This window comes from Misgurnus anguillicaudatus, chromosome 22 (assembly GCF_027580225.2).
Source record: "Misgurnus anguillicaudatus chromosome 22, ASM2758022v2, whole genome shotgun sequence".
NCBI lineage: Eukaryota > Metazoa > Chordata > Actinopteri > Cypriniformes > Cobitidae > Misgurnus > Misgurnus anguillicaudatus.
In genome coordinates, this window is record NC_073358.2 from 50,847,228 (window position 1) to 50,873,041 (window position 25,814).

Here is a 25,814-nt window from a genome sequence, read left to right on the forward strand (position 1 = left end):
AAAATCTAATATTTTACGCAAGTAGCATCAAGTTTCTGTCATGATAACACATTGACCCCAGGGGATCTTATGGAAAACTTTCCATTATTTTACTCAAAGTCAATGAAAGTCGAGCAGGAACAAAACATTTTATAGCTGATGACGTCCCAAAAATAACAGCAGCAATGACAGTGTTAATAATATGACAAAGTAAGTGTTTTGATTAATGTTATTAATGTTTATTTTTTAATCAGTGTATACAACTAGTCAACTAAATAAATATAACATGGCAAAGATGAATGCACATTTATATATTCATTCAATAGATTTATAGCATTTTGAAAAAAACGTCATGGATTTATTACTCTGTAAAAATACTTTGCTGCCTTAAATTTTTTTGTTGAATCAACTCGGATTTACAAGTCATTTCAACTTACTATTATTTATCTTGACTAGAGATGAGTTGTTATAACTACATCTGAGTTCTTATAACTTATAAAATTAAGTTGACTTTTCTCAACTATATTTTATAAGTTTTGACAACTCATCTCTGTTGACATGACTTGTAAATCTGAGTTAATTTAACAAAAAAATTTAAGGCAGCAAAGTATTTTTTACAGTGTGCATTTTGCGGAATAAATAATTAGTTTGTATTATAAATCTTTGAAAATCAAGTTATGGATTTGAATTTTTTTTTTTTTTTTATAACCTGAAGATGCTATGTGAAAGTTTCTAACAGAAAATAGTGGTTTTCATCTTGTCACTTTCTTGGTATAGAAAACACATCTTTACCAAAATGAGTCAAAATGGATTTATTGCGTTTTGGAACCAAACTCTTCATTTGTTTGTTTTTCTTCTTTTGCCAATTTTGAAAAGATTCACTTTATGTTTGATGGAAACACAGTGTAATGGAAACCCAGGGATAAAGCAAGAGAAATATCAATTTTAAATATAATTCAGGCAATGCAAAAAAATATGTTTGAAAAAACATCCTAGCAGCACTCTATTCTTAAACAACCAATCTTAAACTTTTACCTTCAAAAATAATGACCTCATGGGTCGTTTGTGCAAGCACCTTATTATGACGTAAAGTGACATATTAAGGGATTAGTGTCCTCTAGCGGCAGCAGCTTATACAACCTGTTGTTACATTTTTAAGTTTTTGCCTTATACATCAGATTAGACATTTACTTTTATGAATTTGTAAATGTAAAAACAGTTTCATAACATTTATGGTTTTAAAGATATATTGGAGCATCTAACCCCACCCTCACCCTTACGCTAAACCCAACCACTTTTCAACCATATAAAACAAAACATACAAGTAAATGTACAGTCAGGTATTTATTGCATAAAACAGTATAAAAATATTACAAACCATTCGCGTTGCAAACCTTGCGAACTGAAGCCATACGATTACTATATATGAAGAACTCTGTGATCAAAACGCAGAGTCAGATCTCATTCAAACATAAACCAGCATCATGTAGTCGGTCACAAGAGCCAATAGCGCTTCACATTCTTAGCGAACGTAATAATGCAATCGATCACGAGACACACGAGAGCCAATGCCTTTTTACAATCATACCCCAAAATATCATTTTATACCCTAATATATATTAAGTTTTACCTGTTGCCGGTAGAGGTGCTAATTTAGTAAATGCATCTATTGTTTGTATTTGGTGAAATGGAAAAACGATCAAAGCAATCGTATGGGTTGGAGAATAGATTGCTATATCGCCATCTGTGTTAAAATGTAAAATTGCAGGTTACTTTAAATGTTAACCCTAAAAGTTTTAATTTGTCAAACTGACATAACCTGCAAATTATACTAAACAGATCAACTAATAAATCATTATTGTAAGCTTAACCAAATCAGGTTAAGTAGAAGAGACGTTTATGCTTAAAATTTGCTTATTTTGGATTGGAGCTTTATTAAACCATTTCTTCATAAGACACGTGTTGCTCTGTATCACATTTCCAGACATTCAGGCAGCTGTACAGACATTAACTGCTTACTGCTATACTCCTACTGTATGTCAACAATTGCCTCTATTTTTATTTCGCTTTTATTTTTGTGTAAATGTCTGAGACAAAGATAATAAGTATAAAAGAAACCTAAAGGAGAGCTCCATTAAGCTATGAAAGCTCAACCCCTGGGCAATAACTTTCCTCCGGGTAGACGTTTGTTTGACAGAGAGTCCACCAGCATTAAGAGATTGTTGATGGAGCAGCAGAACTTGCTGTCCTCTGCTGAAGCCTTCAAGCGTTGTGGGCGCAGGGCCAAGCAGACCTCAGCAGAAGGAACAGCTTGCCTTAATGTCTAATTAAGACATCTTAACGACAATTAACTCCCCAATTAACACATCTCACAATATGGTGTTTACCTTCATAAGTCTTCAGCAACGTTTCTAAAAGTCCACCGAGAAAAAAACTCATATTCTACCACTCAGAAATCACGAAGCCATTAACATCTGCTTATATACAGAGGAGAAAGGTTACCTTATATAAAAGAACTATCATACACTAAAAATATCCTGTATTTCCAGTGTTTACCAAGGTGCTAAAATCGCCAAATTTATTATTAAAAGCAAAACATTTAGGATTTTACCGCTAAAGGTCGCATTTTCAAAACAACAACAAAGGCAGAGCTTAATAATGTTATGAAGGAACTTCATTAAGCTTCCTAATGTCAAGTTTAAAACAAATTTGCTCTTAAGATGCATGACAAAAACACGCGTGCACTTCAATTAGTTCGGTATAGATGCGATTAAAGTGTTCACAAAGTGTTGGTGCCCTTCCTGATTTTTTTGTTTCTCACGAAATCCAGACTTAGAAGGTGTCCAGCATCAGATTTTTTTAAAAAGCCCTTGAAGCCCTTTTTTTTGCACATATAAGATGAAGGTCTGAACTTACTATAACCATTATTTTTAGAGGATTTAAAAAATGTTTCCTATAGAATTATTTACATTTTTAGATTATAGTTATCAAAAATTATCATTACCGCAACATGATATTACATTAAATATATGTATTTACAAACTCATGTTTCGGTAATGAGAACTAAAAAGTTGTCTAGGTACTATGACAAACAAAATTTCTTGAGTGTCACAGTCAATTATGTCCCTTCCAACAATTTCTTTTTTGAAAATGTTAGTTCATTGAGGGTTTAAACAATGATTGAAAATTGTTGCGGAGGATGAGACACTTTTTTGGACACATTTATATTCCTTATTATTGTTTCTACATTTACCAATGATCACCAAATACCACATGTTTCTTTACTGTAAATGTTTATAGTATAACATCCACTGAAGCTTTTTATTTTTTAGATTTTTTAATTATAAATATTTCCATGTCAAAGAATCCAAATCCAGTCATGGACACGTTGCGGTAATGAAAATTTCCCCTTAAATGTGGAAAAAACAAAAAAATTGGTTTGTATGATGTCATTTGAAATCATGTGCAAAATAGTACACGAAGAGATGTTTGCTTCTTACTTTGATACTCTTACTTTGCATTTCTTTTTTATCAAAATGTTTCATGACACCTCATAAGTCTAATTTCGCGAGAATCACCCATTAATGTTTCAGATCATGGAACAAATGTAATTATTAATCAAAGATAACAGAAGTAAACACAACAAAACATTTTTAAATGAAGCTTTTTATTATAAAGGGAAAACAAAATCCAAGCCCACATGGCCCTGTGTGAAACAAATCATCATACAAACAGTAAAATATGGTGGTGGTAGTGTGATGGTCCGGGGCTGTTTTGCTGCTTCAGGACCTGATAAATGGAACCATGAATTCTGCTGTCTACCAAAAAAATCCCGAAGGACAATGTCCAGCCATTTGTTTGTGACCTTAAGCTCAAGCTGCAGCAGGACAATGATCCAAAACACACCAGAAAGTCCACGTCTGAATGGCTGAAGAAAAACTATACGAAGACTTTGGAGTGGCCTAGTCAAAGTCCTGACCTGAATCCTATTGAGATGATGTGCACAGTGGCGGATGCAGAACGTGACACATGGGTGGGCACGGACCAAGTCCGGGTGGGCCCGAACCCATGGGCGTCACCCCCGAACAAGAAACCACAACAAGTCTACAAAACTCGTCAAAACCTCAGAACACTAATTTAAACAGCATACACACACACCCGAACTGCACGTCACATTTTTGACATTATTGATACTTTAAATTGTAATGCAACGTGACATTTATTAAGCCTTTTTGGTAAAAAAAATATTGGGCTCTCATAGCCTACAAAAAAGAACCTGCACACAGTGACAGGAAATATAAATGAACCCAAAAAAACCTTATACTTTTTTAAATAACCTATTAAAGTGTTTAAATAAATACGGCTACTAAATGCTTAAAATGAAGCTTCTAACATCATATTCTCTTCATGCAAATCACAAAAAATATATTTTCTTTCTCACATATTTAAGTTAACTTACTAAATAAAGAAAGAAAAAGGGAATTGCTAGAATAATGTTAAACTCTGGGGTTAAACGAAATGACAAATAAATAAACATTTAATATACTTTTTGATGAGCACAAGAGCAAGCCTACTCGTGAAGAGCGGAGCCGAGGAGCGCGCATATCAGACGTGAACGAAAGGAATAATGGATTTAATGCTTTCACTTCATTTCCTGACAGTTTCACTTGTTAGTGAGGATAGTAATGGCTAACAAGATTACGCCGAATTACATACAACATAATTACCTAACTAAATCTGAGAGAATGCAAACACATTACAATATTTTTTCCTCCGCCCGACGGCCAAGGCGCATCATTTTTTTTTAGCCCGACAGGAATTCGCCATAGCCCGTAATGGATGTCGGGCAAGCGATTTTGCGAGGTTTGTTTTGTAGAAAGACTTTCTTTAAAGTGAATTTCGTTTTGTATAAATTGTATCTTAATATTAATCAATGTTTGATCAAACAATTGCCTCGATTTAATAAATAAGAACCAAACCAAGAACGTCTGTGGTGTGGATTGAAGTGAACCCACTATATTTCCGCAGCCTACGTCTTTCTGCTTTAATGCATTTCTTAAATTAATGTCTCAATTACACAGTAGGCTTATAGGATGTTATGATAGGCTATTTGTTGCTTAAAAGCAATAGGCTATATTGTATAAAGTGTAGCAATAAACGTGGCGTGACTTATAGTGCTGCTATCACTATATCAAACAACATCACTATGATCAGATGTTTTCTTTCTATTTTTTACCCCGCTGTCATATTTGTTGTGTGTTTATGTTATTGAGAGGAAAGCGCGCAGCACATATTTATAACGTGTTGTTATTCAAAATACGTTTTCTACTTGCTTGCAAAAAAAGTTCTCAAAGTGATCATGGCTGAAAGCTGCTCGGGAATATTTCATTATAACGCAACATTCAACTGCTTTAATAGTTTTTAAATAGTTATCAGGCTTACTTATAATTTTACTGTTTTTAACATAACATGCAATAGATAAATTACACCACATAAAGTAGTATACATGTCTAACTATACAGAGTAGTATTTTTTACATTTCTGATTGGGCGGGCCAGCTGTCAATCTGTCAAACCCGCCCATAGCTCCGCGCCTGGATGTGCATGACCTTAAAAATGCTGTTCATGCTAGAAAACCCTCCAATGCGGCCAAGATAAGTGAGCCAAAATTCCTCCACAGCGTTGTAACAGACTCATTGCAAGTTATCGTAAATGCTTGATAGCAGTTGTTGCTGCTAAGGGTGGCCCAACCAGTTATTAGGTTTAGGGGGCAAACACTTTTTTCACACAGGGCCATGCGTATTTGGATTTTGTTTTCCCTTGATAATAAACAGCTTAATTTAAAATCTGCATGTTGTGTTTACTTGTGCTATATTTGATTGATATTTAAATTTGTTTCATGATCTGAAACATTAAAGGGGCCATGACACAAGACTTTTTTAAGATGTCAAATAAATCTTTGGTGTCCCCAGAGCACATATTTGAAGTTTTAGCTCAAAATACCATATAAATAATTTATAATAGCATGTTAATATTGCCACTTTGTAGGTGTGTGCAAAAATGTGCCGTTTTGGGTGTGTCCTTTAAAATGCAAATTAACTGATTAAATTCAAACACTGATCACAATGATGGTGGTTTGTTGAAATTAAAACTCAATTGTGCTTTTCTCTGCACTAAATGGCAGTGCTGTGGTTGGATAGTGCAGATTAAAAAAAACCTGCATCCGCTACCTGTTTTAATATGACTGTATTTGCTGCAATTATGAGCCAAAATCCCATTATAACCGCATTATGAGGGTGCATGTAACATGGTCATTGATAGGCGACAATGACAAGGGATGAGCTGTTTTAAAAATACAAAAAATACAAAATCTTGGGCACTTTTGAGATAATGTCAGTACACAACTGCATGAAATATGTCACACTGTGCAAGTGTTTTTTGGAAATTTTATTACAAAAATCTTTATTATGTCTTTAAATTATTTTGTAGGTGGAAAAATTGCCTGTAGGTTTGATTGTTTTGCAATGTCTCAATGGCTTTTTTAACAAAATTTTGGATAAAAATAATCTGCAATAAAAGTGAATCTGGTTAACAATTCAGAAATAACGTAACAGAAGAATTGTTATTCAGGCTTATTAATAAAGTAAATCATTTTATTAAAAACAAGGTATCTTAACTTATTGCTCTTATAAAAGCACTAAGCCATACAATGTGGCGCGTTACCGTAATTTTACAACGGTTACACGGCAAGCATCATAAAATAACACCTCTTAACCGCGGTAAAAATCACTGTAACACAAGTCTGCGTAACTTACTGCTTTATTTTGGCATGGTGTAGAATGAAGGGAAAACAATAGCCACTTTAACTGCTTGAATTTAGAAACTTTAAAATAGTACACCTAAAGTCCCAACGGTCCAAACACACACACATACAGGCCGAAAGCGAGCGTCCGACACAGTGATTTATCTGATTCAATTAGCTTGCAAATGTAAAACAAGTCAGTTCAATAAAGAGCTAAAACCTTTCTTTCTCTCTCGGCCTGGACGTCTCTCAATTCCTCCCCCAACCTCGTCCAGTCTGCTGAATAATGAGAGTGTGTAAATGCTTAATTAGATTAAAAGGGTGTGTATAACCGTATCGAGATGTTGTGTGTGTATGTGTGTATGTGTACGCTTAGATCTCGCTACATTAGCGCTGCGTTATTGTGGGCAGGGCTGAGAATTTATGACGCACAAAAACCCCGAAACATCAAACGCATTAAAGAATCCTGATTTATTTTCTTGGAGCACTGGGGAAATATATCACCCATAAAGAGGTGTGCGCGTGTCAGGACCTCCTGAGAAGCATGTGTTTAATGGGAGAGGCATAGCCGAGGCCTTTTTAGTAGTCTGTGACCTGAAAAACAAATCAGAATATAGAAATAAACAATAAGATACGGAAGAAAGTAGACTTAGCAATGAGTCATGATACAGAAGTACAAAAAACTAATGATGATGTGAAATGCCGACGCTAAATGACTCAATAAAGGACCATTTGGCCAAAACATTACTCACTAACCTCAAACTTTCAGACGGTCTCTAATACTTAAACATTTTCACCATCCACAGAAACAGAAGGAGAGAAGGTTTGGAGAGATTTAAACTTTTTCCGAACCCTAATGAGCTGACGATCTAGACGGTATTTTTGGCATCGTAGGCGCATTCACTGAATTACGCTTTCCTCTAAGATAACTCATTTTGACTCGCATTGAAGACAGCATCTCCTGAATTTTTTTATCCTCTCGACGTAACTCAGTCCAAATGTTCTTTCAGCTGTGAGGAAAAATGACTATATCATCCATAAATACTCATTTCATTCAATGGGTGATTCTCACGAAACCATTGAAACACCACGGCACTAATGATTTTAGCTTTAAAATGTGTAATATAGTAACATTAAAAAGCATCAGATTTAACACAATACTGTGTTCTACCTTGCACAATGTGTGATTTCAACATAAGAATTTATAATTGTAAATTTTATCTCATTTTCTGCTGAAATTCTCATTACCGCAATGTGTCCGGCTGTGTTTGAACATGCGTTATGTTGTAATTTAATCAAATTAACACAAAAATATTAAGAAAAAAAATAAATGGATGTTTTGCTAGACTACTTTAGATGACAGAAAAAATATTTACTGAATATTCATGTATAATAATAATGAAGAAAAAATAGGAAAATGATGTGTCCATGCCTGATGTTCTCATCCTCCGCAACACTTTTTGAGAACAGTTTAAGCACACATACAGAATTTTAATAAAGTTTGATTTTGAGTGACCAAGCACATGGACCAGTTACTTCAAGATGGCTACCATGGATTTTTTTTACAGTTAATTTGAAATATTGTCTTGTCAGAATGCTTACACAACATTTTGTTTATCATTACCGCAACAGATGCTTATTAAATGTTAATTTAATTAATAGAAGCATAATACTTTGATTTTAAATGCATGTGCAGAATCTCCAAATTATGTTCTTTCAGGTTTGTCATGTCATTTTGAAAATATGTCAGTGTTGATGTTTTCTGACTGTTGCGGTAATGAGATTTTTTAGGACTAATTTTTTAAATTATGTTACAAAAAGTGTTAAATGATAAATAAAAGTTTTTAAATTAATGTTCCCATTTACTCCAGACTTTGTTTTTCAATGTCTGGTGGGAAAAAAAGTTAATTTAAGCAATTTTTACATTTTCATGCTTGACATTTTTAAAACCAAGTTTTCGTGAGAATCACCCCAATACTGAATTACCAATAGTGTGAATGAGACATGAGATCCTAAACTACTGTACAAAATGTGAGGGGAATGATGTTAAAATAAGCGAAAGTCACATGATAGGAAGCAGGCAATCAGAGTCTAAGCGTCATGGGTTTTCTGTGATCGGATTTGTTAAAACCATTTCATTTACACTTGGCCACAGAAATGCGTCTCGGCTAAACGGATATTAATCCGATTTTTTATCCGTGCAAAATGCAAATTCTCTACAACGTACAACGACACTTGTATAACAACATACAACAAAAGGCAGCACTTTTTGAGACTGACAAGACAATGACCCATTGAGTTTGATTGAAGTTTTATTTCTTTGTTTAAAGGAGCGGTTTAATGCTATTTCATGCATTCTGACTTATTAACACAGTTAAAAAGTTGTAATCCTCATGCTAAACAAATGCAAAGTGTCAAAAAAGCAGTTGAGCGTGTGACGGAGTATATCTGGGCCAAACTCACGCCTCATCTTTCCTACAAGTTTCAAAGAGTTTTTTCAAACATGGGCACCTGTTACATATCAGTGACCCCATTTTCCTTATATGGGCACTTCCCCCAGAAAAGCACGGCCACATGTCAATCAGAGTGAGAGCGAGAACGACGAGGACGCTCATTGGCATTTTTATTTTTTTTGTAAAAGTCACAGGCATCACTTCACGCGACAGCTTTGTTTTATACCAAAAATGGACAATGGCACGGAAGAAGAAGTGTGTTTTTGGATGCAAGGAGAAGAAAGCCTTGTTCAGCTTTCCCAGTAAGCCAGCCTTATGGAAACAATGGATATGGTTTAGCAGCAAAGTTGTGCATGTGTTTGTTTATTGCTGGATTTTGTTGAAATAACCAGGTCATGAGTCACAGACGGTAAGTAAAAATGCATCAAACGTCTGTGTTTTGTTGGCAATTGTGTGTTGTCGCTCTATAAAGCAACAAGCGTGTCGCGTTTGGCAAATTTGCGAGGGATGTCTTTACATCTGGAAGAAAGGTCGAATTTGATCAAATTTAAATTTTGGAAAGTATTTCGTAGAGCGCTTACATGAGAAAACACATGAAGTGACCAGATGCAAAAAGGCTGTAGATATTATCATGCACTTAAGAGGAATCACAGTATTAATAAATGAGCTAATTTGCTTTTGTAAATAAAAAACCATGCATGTTCAACTTGACCATCTTGCCTTTGCTTTCAACAGATTATTTAATTCAATTAAAATTCATTTTTTATAGCACTTTTCACAGTTTTTCATTGCTTTACAGTAAATAAGACGATGTTGATTCTAGTGTGTCTATATGATATTCAGTTCTGTTATGTTACGATTCTCAAATTCAGAAAATATGGCCACAATCTAGGGCTGTGCAATTAATCGTTTTTCGGTTTCAATTTCGATTTTTGCACATTTCGATTGCAAAAACAAGATAATCGAGGGAGATCGATTAGTGTGCCGCATTTCTGTTATTTTGTTTTGAGTCATTAATCCAGCGCGTCATAAGCAGCTGCGCCTCGCACACAAAGTAGAAATCCTCATGTATTTGTTCAGTTTTATGCTCACTAGCCACTTTGGCTGGTTGAATATACATTTTTTATTGTAGTTTTCTTAAAAGTTATGCAAAATGATAACCAATAGCAATTCGACACTGGGAAACTACAACTCCCGTGAGCACTCCCTGCACCGAGCGCAACACACAAAGACCGTTTGTGGAGACGCGCGCGCGATCAGCGGAGCGTTGCGGACCAAAGCGCCACCTCCCAGAGAGCTCGCCAGAGGTGATGGATTTGCGAATGCACAAGAGGATGCAGTCTGAGCGCATACACACTTCGGGAAATATAAAACAATTGCATGGAAGTGATTGGAGAGATATATATTGCGTGCACATTCTCAGGGCAAGAGCGGAGAGAAATTCAGTGCATACCTGAATGCACACGAAATCAAAGGAAACCCGCCAGCTGAGAGGTTCGCGCATCATTTTAATGTTACAATAATGCCCTCTCAACATTTGTCATTAAAAGTCTTAAATCACTTTTAACAGAAAACCTGATCAAGCATATAAAATACAATCTGCATAAACAAGTTGAAAGTGTAAAATTCATGTACATTTCTTGACTGCTGTTGGTAATAAATATTTAAAGTGGTTGTCGAGGGGTTTTGTGTTTATCTTTTCAGTTAATCTTCTACACCCCTGCTCCACTTTTAATATATTCATTCAATGTAAATCTATTAATGCCTTACTAGACTGTTTTTATGCACCTAAATATATGATATGATCTATACTGATATACCTGGTATATACCAGCTAATAAATGTTGTCCTAATTTGGGTGGTCAGACTGCATTTGAAATTCATTCTGCATTTAATTTAGCTAAACCAAGTAAATTTGCTCAAATTAAAGTCATTTTAGGATGCCAAAGTCAAGTTTAATCATATAAAATGTATTTTACCAGCAACAAAATTGTGGCCTGTGAAAATGCTGTGTGGCTAGTAACTTTGGAAAACAACTAGCCACTTTGGCTGGTGAGCAAAAAAGTTAATGTCAAGCCCATGTATAAATGCATGTTTTTACAGTCATTTAAGTAATCGTGTTAAATAATCGAGATTAAGATTTTTATCAAAACAATCGGGATTAAGATTTTTCCCATAATCGAGCAGCCCTACCACAATCTGTTTGCTTATTACTGTCGGATGAATATTTAACACAAACTTGGAAAGATGAGATGTAAATGTGACTCGCTGACTTTATATAATAAAGTATTTTAATGTACTGTACATATAGGGCCAGATTCAAAAATTCACTTTTGGTGTTAAAAACAACTGTCAGGATTTATTAAAGACACACAGAAAAAGTTAGTGCTGAAAAGACGTTCTTTTTACGGCTGACCTTATTGCATATGCATTTGTAGGAGTTTCATATGCAAAATTTATAATAGGAGAGTATTTAAATTAATTTATTAACACGATTTACTAATATTTGTGCTTGTCAGTGGTATTTAAGGCCTAACATAGCATGTTTTAAATTGCAATGTGTCATGGTCCTGTCAGCCCTGTATGTATTTTATGTGTTTCATGTGACAGGATCATGGCAGCCCACTGTTGTCTTGTTTTGTGTGGAGAGGCATGTGGTCTGTGTATGTTTTGTGTACCACATGCTCTCCTGTCTTTAGTCTTAACCTTACCCTCCTGTTTCCTTGTTAAGTCTTGATTAGTTAATTCCCTTCACCTGTTTGTCATTGTTCCCTAGTTTAGTTTTCCCTATTTAAAGCCCTTGTGTTTGCTGTCCTGTGCCGGTTTATTGTGTATCGTATGATACTGCTTGCGTGTGCTTTGTCTGTCCTGTTAAGATTATTTTCTAGTCATTGTCATTGTTTGCCCCCTCGAAGGTATTTATGTTTAATAAACATCTTTCAGTTAAGAGCTGTCTGCGATTGGGTTCTATCCACCACCACACCCTGACACAATGGTTATTATGGAAATGAGATTTTGCACCCGTGTCCTTTAAAGCAACACTATGTAGTTTTTTTCCATTTAAATAATGTCTCTAAAATTATTTCAGTGATAGAACAACTTTTAACTGGACAAATTGTACTGTTGCTGCAACCTGAGCAGCCTCCTAGCTGCTACAAGCACGCTCTGAAAGTGGCGGTGGAAGGTAGAGCACAAAGCCCCGCCCCTCCCCCTGCCTGCAGAAGAGTGTCTGATACCAGGCACTGTTGCACTTTTCAACCACATGGGGGAGCTGTAAGTCATTTTTACATGGAAACTACATAGTGTTGCTTTAACAGTAAATCACCTGCAGAAATATCCACTCCCATCAATGCATTTTTAAAATTGCGCTCTCATGCTAATTTCACGTTTAGTGAATCTGGCCCATAGTGCATATACATTTTCAAATATTTTAGCATGTGTTTTCCACATAATCATTTGCAGTCTATTGTTATGGTATAATTTCTACCCAGTCTCACAAAGTTTTGCGATACAGTCACGTACTATTTCCATTCGTTCTTCGTGCTATTATCACGAAATTTCTTGTTTTTTCGTGATCGTATAACGAATTCCTGTTTTCGTGTGATTATCACGTATTGGTTACTCAACTGCTTTTTCCTATTTTTAAACCATCGTCGCTTTGGTTTAGGGTTAGATTTGGTGCTTGCATTAGAATGTCACTTTATATATTGGTTTATACTATTTTTTCAGATTTATTTTTTTATATGTCGTCTGGCGTTATGGTTAGAGTTGGGTTTGGTTAGGGATGTCATTTTATGTAAATCTGGCCCTAAACTGAAGCGACGATGGTAAGAAAATAGGACAAAACAGTTGAGTAACCAATACGTGATAATCACACGAAAACAGGAATTCGTTATACGATCACGAAAAAACACGAAATTTTGTGATAATAGCACGAAAAAAGAATTAAAAAAAACGTGACTATATCACGAAATTTAGTGAGACTGGGCTGTATAATTTATGTCTGATAACCACATCCTTTAAATGGCACATAACAATAGAGCGAACTATGAGTGAATGCTTTAGATGTCAATCAAATGGGCGGTTCTTGAACAGTTGTTTAACCACAATGCAAGAATAAGATCGTATTTAATACGATCAAAAATAAAGACATTCATTTTCTTTAAAAGGCAAAACATTCCAAACACAAACACAGGGGCTGGCTTGGGTTTTGTCAGAGATCAATGCGATCAATCGGAGAGTGTGCACCTGGTCTAACAGTGCTGTATATGGAGTTTAAAGGCACTGACCTTTGACCTGAGTTAGGCACTGCTGTGAGCTGTAGTTTTTTTCTGAGACCTTTGTGAAGGTAAAGATCTAGTGCTGGATGTTAAAGGGTTGAGAAGCGTCACATTGAAGGTGCCTTTGAGAACTGTGTCTTTGATGACCGGACTTAACTACAACACACACACACACAACATTCAGCGTGTGAAAACGTATTGAATAAATTCCTTTTAATCTCATTTTGTATTCAAGAAATGGTAAACAGTAGAAGTATAACAATATTTCTGATAATTACTGTATTAAACGTATGATTGACAAATATTTTAGTTCTGTAATACAGAATAGACCTTCAGGTTTATGGTTTAAAGTATGTTGTCATTTGAATAAGTTTCTGGAGTCATATTTGAAAAACTTTTTGTGTGGTATTCACCTCATATGCTCCCGGTCCTGGAGTGATGTCCTTAAGGCACTTAAACCGATCTTCTTTTGAGCCAATCAGGGCCAACTTTGGACCAGACTTCACATCTGGACTATAATGACCTGGACCTGGTGACGACAAATAAAACAGCTAATTGACAAGATGACGGCAAATCCTGCCCATAGATGTTATACAAAGGGGACATATCATGAAAATCTGACTTTTTCCATGTTTAAGTGCTATAATTGGGTCCCTAGTGCTTCTATCAACCTAGAAAAAGTGAAAAAGATGACCCAGTAACTTAGTTTTGGTAAACCATTCACTGCAAGCATGTGAAAAAATAGCTAATTGAAATTTGGCTCCCCTTGTGATGTCAGAAGGGGATAATGCCGCCCCTTAATCTGCACTATCCAACCACGGCACTGCTATTTAATGCAGAAAGAGAGAGACAATAATTAAGAGCACAATTGAATTTCAATTTCTACAAACTACAATTATGGTGATCAGTTTTTGAATTTCATCAGCTCATTTGAATTTAAAAGTACACACCCAAAAATGGCAGTTTTTGCTCACACATACAAAGTGGCAATTTTAATATGTTATAAAAATTATCTATATGGTATTTTAAGCTAAAACTTCACATATGTACTATGGGGACACCAAGGATTTATTTTACATCTTAAAAAGCCTTGTGAAATGTCCCCTTTAAAGGCACAATATGTAATTGTCACCACTAGAGGTCACTAAACAACAACAACAACAAACGCATAGATTGATGATCCAATGAAACGAGCATTTGGTTAATCATCATCATCTCATTTTTCATGGAGGTGCCAATTAGTGGCTTTTGCATCTGAGCTCCTCATATGGTGCTTTCAATAACTTTACATAGGTTTGGTCACCTGGGATCTGAGGGTCACAGCGGAGAAACTCAGGGTCTCTGGGGGCGGCGGACAGAAAGCTGCTCTGTCGTTTTTTCGCTATTTCATTCTGAGGTCGGCTGTAGCGATGGCTGCAGTGAATCTTCTCAAATGATTCGCACACGTTATACGAGCCCGGCGGAGGCGTATCCTGCCAAGAAAGAATCCAATATATAACCACAGCATCATAAAAATCATTTGCACAATGTATTTCGAGCAGGTACAGTATGTACGAGTCAGAAAGTGTGAGTGTGTCTGCCAAACTGCTTTTCTGCTTTCATGTGAATAATGTTCCCTGTTGAATACAAGTTACGCTCATCTGTCACCTGCTGTCAATTACCACAGATAGTAGTTGTCAGTCAGTAAGTAAAACCAGGCTGACAGTAATACACTCACAGCGAGAGACATGTTAGGAATTGCACACTATGGATACATATTCCTTTCCTTTCTAAGGATGCCGTTTCCCGTTTTAACTTTTTATTATTTGAAAATCACTTTCAAAGTCAGTCCTTTACGATAGATGTTTTTGTTTGTTTTTGACTTTTATGCTTTTGTCCATAGCAACTTACAGTGCATTTTGTCTATATATATTTTATCACTATATGTATTCTTTTGGGAATCAAATCCATGACCTTTGCACAGCTAACTCAGTGCTCTATTTAAAGGTGCATTATGTAACTTTTAGTAAGGATCTCTTGACAGAAATGCAATTTAATATACATAACTACACTCACCTAAAGGATTATGAGGAACACCATAATAATAATGTGTTTGACCCCCTTTCGTCTTCAGAACTGCCTTAATTCTATGTGGCATTGATTCAACAAGGTGCTGAAAGCTTTTTTTAGAAATGTTGGCCAAAATTGATAGGATAGCATCTTGCAGTTGATGGAGATTTGTGGGATGCACATCCAAGGCACGAAGCTCCCGTTCCACCACATCCCAAATATGCTCTATTGGGTTGAGATCCGGTGACTGTGGAGGCCATTTTAGTACAATAAACTCATTGTCATGTTCAAGAAACCAATTTGAAATGATTCTTTGTGACATGGTGCATTATCCTGCTGGAAGTAGCCATCAGATGATGAGTACATGGTGGTCATAAAGGGATGGACATGGTCAGAAACAATGCTCAGGTAGGAAGTGGCATTTAAACGATGCCCAATTGGCACTAAGGGGCCTAAAGTGTGCCAAGACAACATCTCCCACACCATTACACCACCAGCAGCCTGCACAGTGGTAACAAGGCATGATGGATCCATGTTCTCATTCTGTTTACGCCAAATTCTGACTCTACCATCTGAATGTTTCAACAGAAATCGAGACTCATCAGACCAGGCAACATTTTTCCAGTCTTCAACTCCAATTTTGGTGAGCTCGTGCAAATTGTAGAATGCTGGCGGGGAAAGAGAGTTAAGCAACTGGAACATGATTTGATGGTGGTGATTGACCGCTTTCTACAGACTAGAAGAGCTTGCATATTAAATGCAAAATATTTCTTTAATAAACACTATCTGTGCTTAACCAGAATAATTAACTGTTAAACTCTTTTATGTTTTTATAGAAGTGTGTGAATAGATCAGGACTGAAAGGCCGTCTAGACAAGTAAATTTCAACAAATCTATAAAGCGCATGCCATGGCCACATAAATGAAAAGGAATAAGAAACTATGTGTCGAAGAAAATGAAGTAAAATTTGTATTATTTACTTAACAACCGACAAATACGACCCGATGAATTTAACCTATTCTGGGTTTTTTCAACATAAAATGCTGGGTTGTTTTAACACATTGTTAAGTCAAATATAAAAATGTTCCTGTGTTAATTTAACCCAATAGCTCGGTTCATCCCTTTGTGGCCCAACACTGGGTTTAATGTAACCCAGCATTTTTTAGAGCAGGGGTCTCCGTCATGGTGCCCGCGGGCACCAGGTTGCCCGTACAGAGTCTGTGAGCTGCCCGCCAAAGCACATTTTATTGATAGCCTCAATTTCAATATTTATTACATATTTTTGATGTATGTTAATATTTTAAACAACAAAGAACAATTCCCGCACACTATCTGCTTGCTGAAAAAAATTTTTTAATGAAAGTTGCGTTGCAACGTTTCGATCAACTGATCTTCATCAGGCAACTCAGTTGATCGAAGCGTTGCAACGCAACTTTCATAAAAAAAATGTTTCAGCAAGCAGACAGTGTGCGGGAATTGTTCCTTGTATATTTTGAGACTTTTTGTCGTCTTATCCTACGCACCTATCTATTGACTTCAGGTGTGCGACGCTAATTTGTTTGAATATTTTAAACAACGAAAAAAATTGTAAAATAAAATAGAATCAACAAGTAAAACAAAAGTTTTGAGTAGACTATATCAAAAAGTAGCCCCATAGATTATTTTATCCATTGTGGTAGCCCTTGCTCACAAAAAGTCGCTTAAACATAACATGTGGCACATTTAATGATAAACACATTGTTACTTTAAGAGTCATATTATTTTTTAACACAATAAAGAACATTTGTACATCCCCGAATTCTTAGTGCCACAGTAAAAAATACATTATAATTGTCATTTATAAATCATGACTGTATTTGTTTCACAGGTCTTTCTGATGAAAGAAATAATTTTATTACAGTAAGTTTTGAGAATCTAATGAGGATCATCTTTGAAAATAATGAGAATTACAAAGAACCACACACCAGTAATGAGAATTTGAGATCTTAATTGTCTTAAAATAGGGCTGTTTTCTTATTCTTATCTTTTGATGTTAAGTTCAAAAAGTTTCTTTTCGATTCATGCAGACAGCCGTGTGTTTTTATAAGGACATGTTGAAATGCCTAATGAAAACTACAGTAGCAGATGAGAGGCGAGGTGTCGAGCTCATAATGAAATATTTGCAGCTTATGCATTAGAGTCTGAGACGCTGCGATGAGTCAAACACTCTCTGGGTTATAAAATCCCACGTAAGGACATGCAGCTCTGTGCTCTCATATCTTGGTTTGTATAATTACTGATTTTAGATATGGACAGAATTTCATCTCAACTCTCTACGGAGTGAAACAACACGCGCTTCTTCAATTCAAACGCATGCAAACACACTCTGAAAGCCAGACGTTGTGGCTGTGTTTGACTTTGAATACTGAGCTGACATCTCATTCACTCATAATTTATCACAGAGTTTTAATTTCAGCTCGGCTCATTGATTTTCCGGTATAAAATCTTTATTTCTCAAATATTGCTCTGGACGAGTCAAGTATCAACTTTTTTTTAAACATTACTTAAAATAAAAACAGACACAAATGAGACAATTGATGTCATGCATTTAGAGAAAAGGGATTTAAAATAATTGAGCAGTTTGAGATTACATTGAAAACTTTGAAGGGGGATCTAAAGCTACAGTACAGGCCAAAAGTTTGGACACACTCACTCGTTCTTTATTTATATATTTTACCACATAACAGAATAATAATAAACTCATCCAAACAATGGCATAACACAAATGCAACTGTGGGAATGATGTTGGTGACTGAAAGCATCCAAAATAAATCAAAATTCGGTTATATTTTATCATCTGAAGTGCAGTCACCCTTTGCCTAGAAATTGCAAAACCATACTCGTGTCATTTTATCAAGAAGCTTCTTAAAGTTTCACTTTAGACTGAATTTGAAAGAATATTGAAGGACTTCACATTTAATCTGGGCTCTTATTGACAGATTTTTCTTATTAATCTGTTTGGCACAGGTATAGTTTTTTCTACAAACGTAATTTCATGCATTTAACCATACACCATTTTTAAAATCATAGTTAACATTTTAGTCAAGTGTGTCCAAATTTTTGGCCTGTACTGTATTTCATGCATTCTGACTTAGTAAAACTAGCTGCGTTTCCATTACCCTGTAAATTGCGCAAATTGACATTGCAAATTGAAAATGTGCCCAATGGAAACGTAAATTTAGCAAAAACTCCCATATATCACAAAAACGTTTCGCATGAGGTGTTTTTTTAAACAATTCGGAAAAGGTATATTTTGCAAAACTGCAATGAAATCTTTCGCATTAACCTTTTTTAGGTCACCTGATGCAAGTAACATAGTTGTTATTTATAGAAACACCAGAAACACATCAATACGTGTCTGCACCCAAGTACGAGGCTTTCCTAGCCAATAATGTTTGTATAACACTACTACATCTCTCTTGATTTAAAATAATGGACTATTACCTCCAAGAAACACATATACGTTGCCGCTCCTAAGTTTAAGGGTTTTTTCTGGCATTAATGTTTGGATAATACTCTTACGTCTCCTTCGGTTAAAAAATAATGCCTAGTGCTGTGCATGTGATATTTAAGCAATATCGCTCGAGTAGGAGTGTGATATAGCTCTATATCATCACGGCTGTGATTAGGCCAGAGGCACGAGGCCGTAGGCCGACAGTTCGACGGCACACGTTTGAAAAACGAAAACTAGAAAACAACAACGGAGTTATTTTAAAAGCCTCTTTGTTTGAGAACTACTTCTTCCGCCACGGATTTGAGGGCGGCCAGAATGACAGGTAAAACTTTCGGCTGCTTTGAAGCTCATAACAACTCAATGGACGGAAAAGCCGTTTCTTTATATTACTGTTTCTTGGTCACAAAGTGTAGTTTTAAGATTAGTTCAGTCGAGAATGTATCTGTATTATATTTAAATCTGCAGTCGATTAGTAAAGATAGCGCCTGTTTGAACGTTTGTGACAAGACATTACTCCCATTAACTGTAACGTAACATCCAAGAGCGCTGATCTTTGACGGAATAATAACTTCTGATTGGGGATTCACAGACTGATTTATGAGCTAGTAAACTAATGAGACACACACACGGAGAGTGATTCAAACAGCGCGTCTGTGTTTTTCCATTCAGAGATGAGCCTGTTTAGGACCTCCATTCACTAGGTGACGGAATGATACAAAAGGTGAAGCGGTTACTGTGCCGTTATCAGTACAATATCGTATAGCTCTTAGCCAATCAGATTTGAGAACCAGAAAGAACTGTTGTATAAAGGTAAACATAGCAACATCAGTTGATGTAATGTTTGGATTGACTTATCCCGATAGGAAAAAGTTTCAGTCAGATATCATAGATAAATGGAAACGCCGTCATTTCGCTACAGTCTTTGTCGACATTTAGAAATTTTTATTGGCAGTTTTGTTGGTAATCACTACGTAAGTGCATATAATGTAAATGACACAAACATGTAGTGAATCATACGTTATCCAGAGATAGTGGGATGATGTTTGTATATGTACACCTCTGGAAGCTCAGGCTTATTCAGAAAAAAATTGATGCAGCTCATCTGTCTTTTATAAATCTGATAAAACTAAAGACTCTTCGGAGATATGAAGGATGAAATATGACTCTATATAGGTCCCCGAGATTAACATGAGATAAGCAGTAACAGCGTGTGTTTTGTGAGCTTTAACTTGTATACATAACAAGCGAGTCTGTATTGTATATTTATATATTCATCCATTTGGCAGATGCTTTTATCCAAAGCGACATTCAAGCTATACATTTTATCCGCAAGTCTGTTTCCTGCACTCTCATAAAAAGGTACAAAAGTTGTCATTGGGACGGTACCTATAAAAATTTGGTACAGAAAAGTACATTTGAGGTACAACAGTGTACAAATTATGTCAAAGATTATAAGGAGCTCCCCAGCTAAGAACCCCCCCACCATTACAGGGTCACCTTGATTTCACAAAATAAATTTTTTTGTGGGTTCTGGATCAATGTTTTAATCAAAGGAACCCCAAATTACCCTTTCCTCAAACATTAACCATTTTTACACCTTAAATTAGTGTGAAATATAGTTTGAGAAGAATTAAAAAGCCCCTAACCCTAAAGATTATACAAAATAATAACTAAAGACGCTTACCGTCAACTAGGTGAAAATAATCCACACACAGAGATATTGACTCATCTGTCAATTCCTGTCACAGTGTGATGTGCACTTGAGAGTTTACATTTATTTTAGAAATTTTTATAGATTTACAGAGTCTTTGGATTAGTTTATTGAGAAATTGGGACAAATAAATGGGCAGTATCGCTTTGTGGCAGCGAAGCACGAGAATTATAAATGTAGTATTTTAATTAACAGGGGACCCCCATAATTTATATTTTTGTGCTTTATAGGAGGTCCTTTAATGTTTTAAGAAGGTCCTGGACCCTCAACCCCCCCCCCCCCCCTCAATTCTAACACTGACCTTTTAGGTACAAAAGTGTACTTTTTAACTCTTTCCCTGCCAGCTTTTTTTTAAGTCATTGCTTTTTATGATTTTCACAAAGATTTAATGCCTTCCAGAAATTTCTGTCTTTAAATATATAAACATACAATAAATCAAATTAAAGAACAGACCTTCTGCTTTCAAACAAAAAAGTTTCATCCTATCTTCATTAATTTATTCTCGTTTTATCATCTCTCAAATATGGGTAGGTTTAAAAAAAAATTATTGCATTTTTGGTTAGAGATCAGATTCAGAATGATGATCAAAACATACACATAGTTTTTTCCGTTTCTGGATCAGTGGATGCTTTAGTGTTTTATAAGTTGTGTAAGAGCGCCACCTGAAGGATAACAGCGTAAATATAAATTGCCGTAAAAACTCGATACTTTTGTATCTTCTTGTACCTTTTTTCTGGGATCGAACTGCTAATGCAATGCTCTACCACTAAGCTCCAAAAACATCATAAAGATCTTTTCTTAAAATCCACTTAGATTTTTTGGGTTACGTTTCTTATTATCAAACTCTGAAAAGCAGAAGAGCCTTTATTATAGAAGTATATGAGATACTGATCACATTTGCAATTTGTCTCTGCTGTAAGCTGACAGACTAAAGTTGAATGTGGCATCATTATGTGTCTTACTTTTGCGTACAGGGAACCCATAAGTCTGTTAGTGGTCGATTTAAAAGCGGCGGTGCTCCGTTTCTTATATAATTCTTCTTTTGTCATCACCTGCAAGAAAAAATAAACCATATTATATACCAACTGAGATGTTTATTACCCGCTGTCTATCAACAATCCTATAATCTAAGTGGTTGAGCAGCACACATGATATACATCGCATTTACATTCATGCATTTGGCAGACGCTTTCATCCGAAGCGACTTACAGTGCATTACAAGCTATACAGCTATATCGTGCCTATGAGTTTTACCATTGAGCTATACTGGACATTGAAACAACACTATAACCAATGGGTATGTTTAGATGCTACTACTGCCTACTACTTTTTATCATTCTGCTATATAAAACAATACATACTATCTTTCATGCATAACAATGAAATGTTTTGCTTGCATGCATTAACTGGGATTCAGTCTCTTTGACACGCATGAATTATGTCAGTATGATGTCCGACATCAGACTTATTATAATCTTCCCACTCAACTCTATATATATTCAGAATCCACAGACTTGCTGCTAACAAGCCAATAACTTACACAGACATACTACTCTAAAAAAGACAGTGAGTGCAGTTTCTTTCACTCGTGATGTATGGATCTGCAGCGCACAGATTGGTCTGAAAGGCATTTTCATAGTTTGAGAGGAAGATGATTTTCTTCATCTCTGAGAAAATACAGGGCCACGGATTTCACTCAACCCTCATGCGGTCTCGCCGATGCAGGCGGATGGCATGTAGAAAGAAATACAATAGGAGGAAAGTTCCCAAAAGACATCAATTGGGGTCAGCTGGTTCATGAAGCAGGCCAATAGGACACCTACAGGTGAATGGATGAAAGTTTGCGAAAAAAACAGTCACCAAGTGTGTACTGCAGAGATTACCCTAAAATATCTCAGTGGAGGATGGGTTTACCCACCATAATACATGCTGTCGTACCTTCTAATCCTTTACGCCTACAAACATTTGCCACGGTAAACATACTATTTGCCAAAATGCATCATATAGTTACAGCAGTTGTTGTTACTACAGTAAAACTAGGGCAGGGCCGGGTTTCCCAAAAGCATCGTAAGGCTAAGTTGATCGTAAAAACGATCATACGAATCATCTTAAAATTATGGGCCGTTTCCCAAAAGCTTCGTAACTTAAGTAGCACTTGAAAATCATCGTAGATCTACGAGTGCTCTGGAGTAATCGTTCATTCATAAGTGCATCGTAAGACAACAGAGTTACAAGGTCACCTGCAGGACAACCAGCAAATTGCACTACTGCAATGACGATAATTTAATGTTTTTAATGTATATTTATTTATTGGGTTCTTCTTTGTTTATTTTATATTAAATATATAATATAATATAATATATTTAAAATTCAAATGAGAAATCAAATTTAAATGACTAAACATAAATTAATAAAGAAGGAAAACGTATTTGGTACAAGTTGGTAATTTTTTTTGTATTTTGGTAAAAGTTGGTACTAGCAAATTGATAAATGGTTCCTACCGATTGATTGAAAAAAAATTGAAATATTTTGGGAAATGGCATGTAATTAAAGAAACCAAATAAATATTTACGGTACAATGCAATAATCCACAATAATAAATTAACATAGATAATAAAAACAAATAATAATAATAATCTAAACTAAAATATTAAATGCAGAGGGCATTTCGCAGTGGGACGACTCCTAACTAAATACGGAAAATAATATTTCATTATGCGCAAATTATTAAAACATTTAAAAAGTATTTGAACAATTATGAATAATAATATTAAAAATATTAGTGCACATCGGCTGGAAATAATTAGCCTAAACAAGCTTCTGCAAAAATTCGAGTCCTTCTATTGGTGACACTCAGCACTTTACAAACGGATAGCGACTCGTATGTAGCACTTAAAACCCAACTGCGAGCAATCGTTATACGTGCATCTTTGGGATACGCACGTAAATGAACAACAAATGTTCGTAAAGTAGCTCGTAGAAAGCGCTCTTAAGTGCTAAGTTCAATCGTTATCGGGAAACCCAAGCGAAAAAACGCACTCTGTAGAGCACTTTGTCCATTTGGGGCTACTGTAAAAACATGGCGGCACAAAATGGCGACTTCCATGTAAGGGGACCCGTGGTGTGTGTAGATAAAAACGGTTCATTCTAAGGTAATAAAACCATACAGTTCATTATGTGAGGTCTTTATACACCACTGAAAATATAGTTATGTATATTAGATTGCATTTCTGTCATTAGATACTTCTAAAAGTTACACACTGCACCTTTAATATTAACACTATATTGTGATGACCCCTTAACAGACATTCAACTGTCTATAAGTATCTTTGCAGGTGCATGTCAACTAACCCAAACCTCTTCCCTAACCCCAAACCTTACAGTCTACTAATACTCTAACGACAGTTGACATGTAGATGCAAAGTTATTTATAATGTCTAAAGTGGATTATCAAAATAAAGTATAACCAAAGTTTTAGGTCGATGTAGATAACGAAGAGACTGGCGAGACAGAAAGATTGATGCTTTTTCCCAGACAAAATTTAAACTGTATGTTGGTTATATACCCTTTATTATTAAAATATATTTTATTCTCATTTAAATTGGTTTTACAAACTTGAAGCATTACTGTATTTCATATCGTGCATTGCATTATTTAGCAAGTTATCACATTTTCTTTAATATTGTCCAACCCTAAGTTATATTTAACACAGTTAGGTTAAAAGATTACTCCACTTTCATAAAAAAATAAATTATGATAATTTACTCACCCCCATGTCATCCAAAATGTTTATGTCTTTCTTTGTTCAGTGGAGAGGAAATTAGTTTTTTTTTTTTTTGAGGAAATATATATTATATGTGCAAGGAAATACAAAAATTAAAAGACAGATAAGGATTTAAAGTTGGATATGAAGATGAAATCTGACGTATTTAGCTTTAGTGTTAAAACTGATCAAATAATTGCTGTCTGTGGTTCTATATGGGCTATAATGGCAATAATTAAAAAAAGAACTATAAATTAGTTCATTTTTGGAACTGTGAACTTGTTCAAAATTTTTAAATATGAACTTTGAACTGAACTAGTTCATTTTAAGTGAACTTTCCCAACACTGGAACTATTTAAATAGAGACTGCCTCTTATTGTAGTGATTAAAATAATCATCACACATACGTTGGTTACCAAGGTAACATTTTGCATGTACAGGTTCAAGATTAAAAATATTTCTAGTGAATGATTCTTATCAAATCTGTGTGCTGACATTAAGAAATGGATAAATATTGAGTTCAAGGGGATCTTTTGTGAATCTCTCTGTGAAATCTGGATAAGCTCCCAAGGACACTGGTAGATCAGTGTACAATAGACAATGAGGACACACTTGAGGACTCACGTTGTACTGTGCCGGACCCGGGCCGTGTATTCCCGCTTTACTGGGGTGGAAGAGCTGGCGAGGTGCAACACAGCCGAAAGCTCCTTTCCTTGCGCCCTTTACCTTGGATTTCTTTAAACTCTCCTGAGATAAACTATAGTCACACACGTTATAAGCACCAGGACCTGGAGAAGAAACACAAGCTTTAGTTCGCAGTAAAGAAACTAACAAACTAACCAGAAGATTGATCTTTTGTGAAATCTTGGTCAAGTTTCATTTAAGCATTCTTATCTCAGATGCGCATAATGAACAACTGAGATAAGTTTGTAAAGATATAAAAACACAAAATACAGAAATCAATTCAATATAGTACAAGAAGCCTAAAATGAATGTGGATAGCTAAGATAATTTGGTATTAGAAGAATTTTATGAGAAATTGGTTCATATTATTTTAGATTTTTTGTAATATAATGGTATATTTTTGCTTTTCTTTCTTTTCCATTTATAAAGGATCAAGCTGTGATGTACCCGACCCCGAAATGACCCAAATCACTTTTTACCTGTACCCGACGTTCATAAATATTTTTTTAAAGAAAGACCCGACCCGAGACTGGACCCAAATGTAAACAGCACCGACGTGTGTGCAGTCTGCCGTTCCTGCATGCACCAGTCAGACAGAAAG

At 35.5% G+C, this 25,814-nt stretch overlaps 1 protein-coding gene across 5 annotated transcripts in view; it reads right to left on the bottom strand.

Moving 5' to 3' along the window:
• Positions 1 to 7,232: 7,232 nt before the first annotated feature.
• Positions 7,233 to 25,814, bottom strand: part of stpg2 (sperm-tail PG-rich repeat containing 2) — a 36,136-nt gene continuing 17,554 nt past the window's right edge. For 4 of the 5 annotated variants that reach the window (XM_055198315.2, XM_055198316.2, XM_055198312.2 and 1 more), the window contains exons 9-14: positions 25,154 to 25,317; positions 21,729 to 21,818; positions 14,817 to 14,985; positions 13,927 to 14,042; positions 13,523 to 13,669; positions 7,233 to 7,374 (exon numbers count right to left, since the gene is read on the bottom strand). In XM_055198315.2, the coding sequence (XP_055054290.2) occupies positions 13,535 to 13,669; positions 13,927 to 14,042; positions 14,817 to 14,985; positions 21,729 to 21,818; positions 25,154 to 25,317 (674 nt within the window). In that variant the 3' untranslated portion in view covers positions 7,233 to 7,374; positions 13,523 to 13,534. The remainder of the gene's footprint in view (positions 7,375 to 13,522; positions 13,670 to 13,926; positions 14,043 to 14,816; positions 14,986 to 21,728; positions 21,819 to 25,153; positions 25,318 to 25,814) is intronic. The other variant, XM_055198314.2, reaches the window with a different exon arrangement.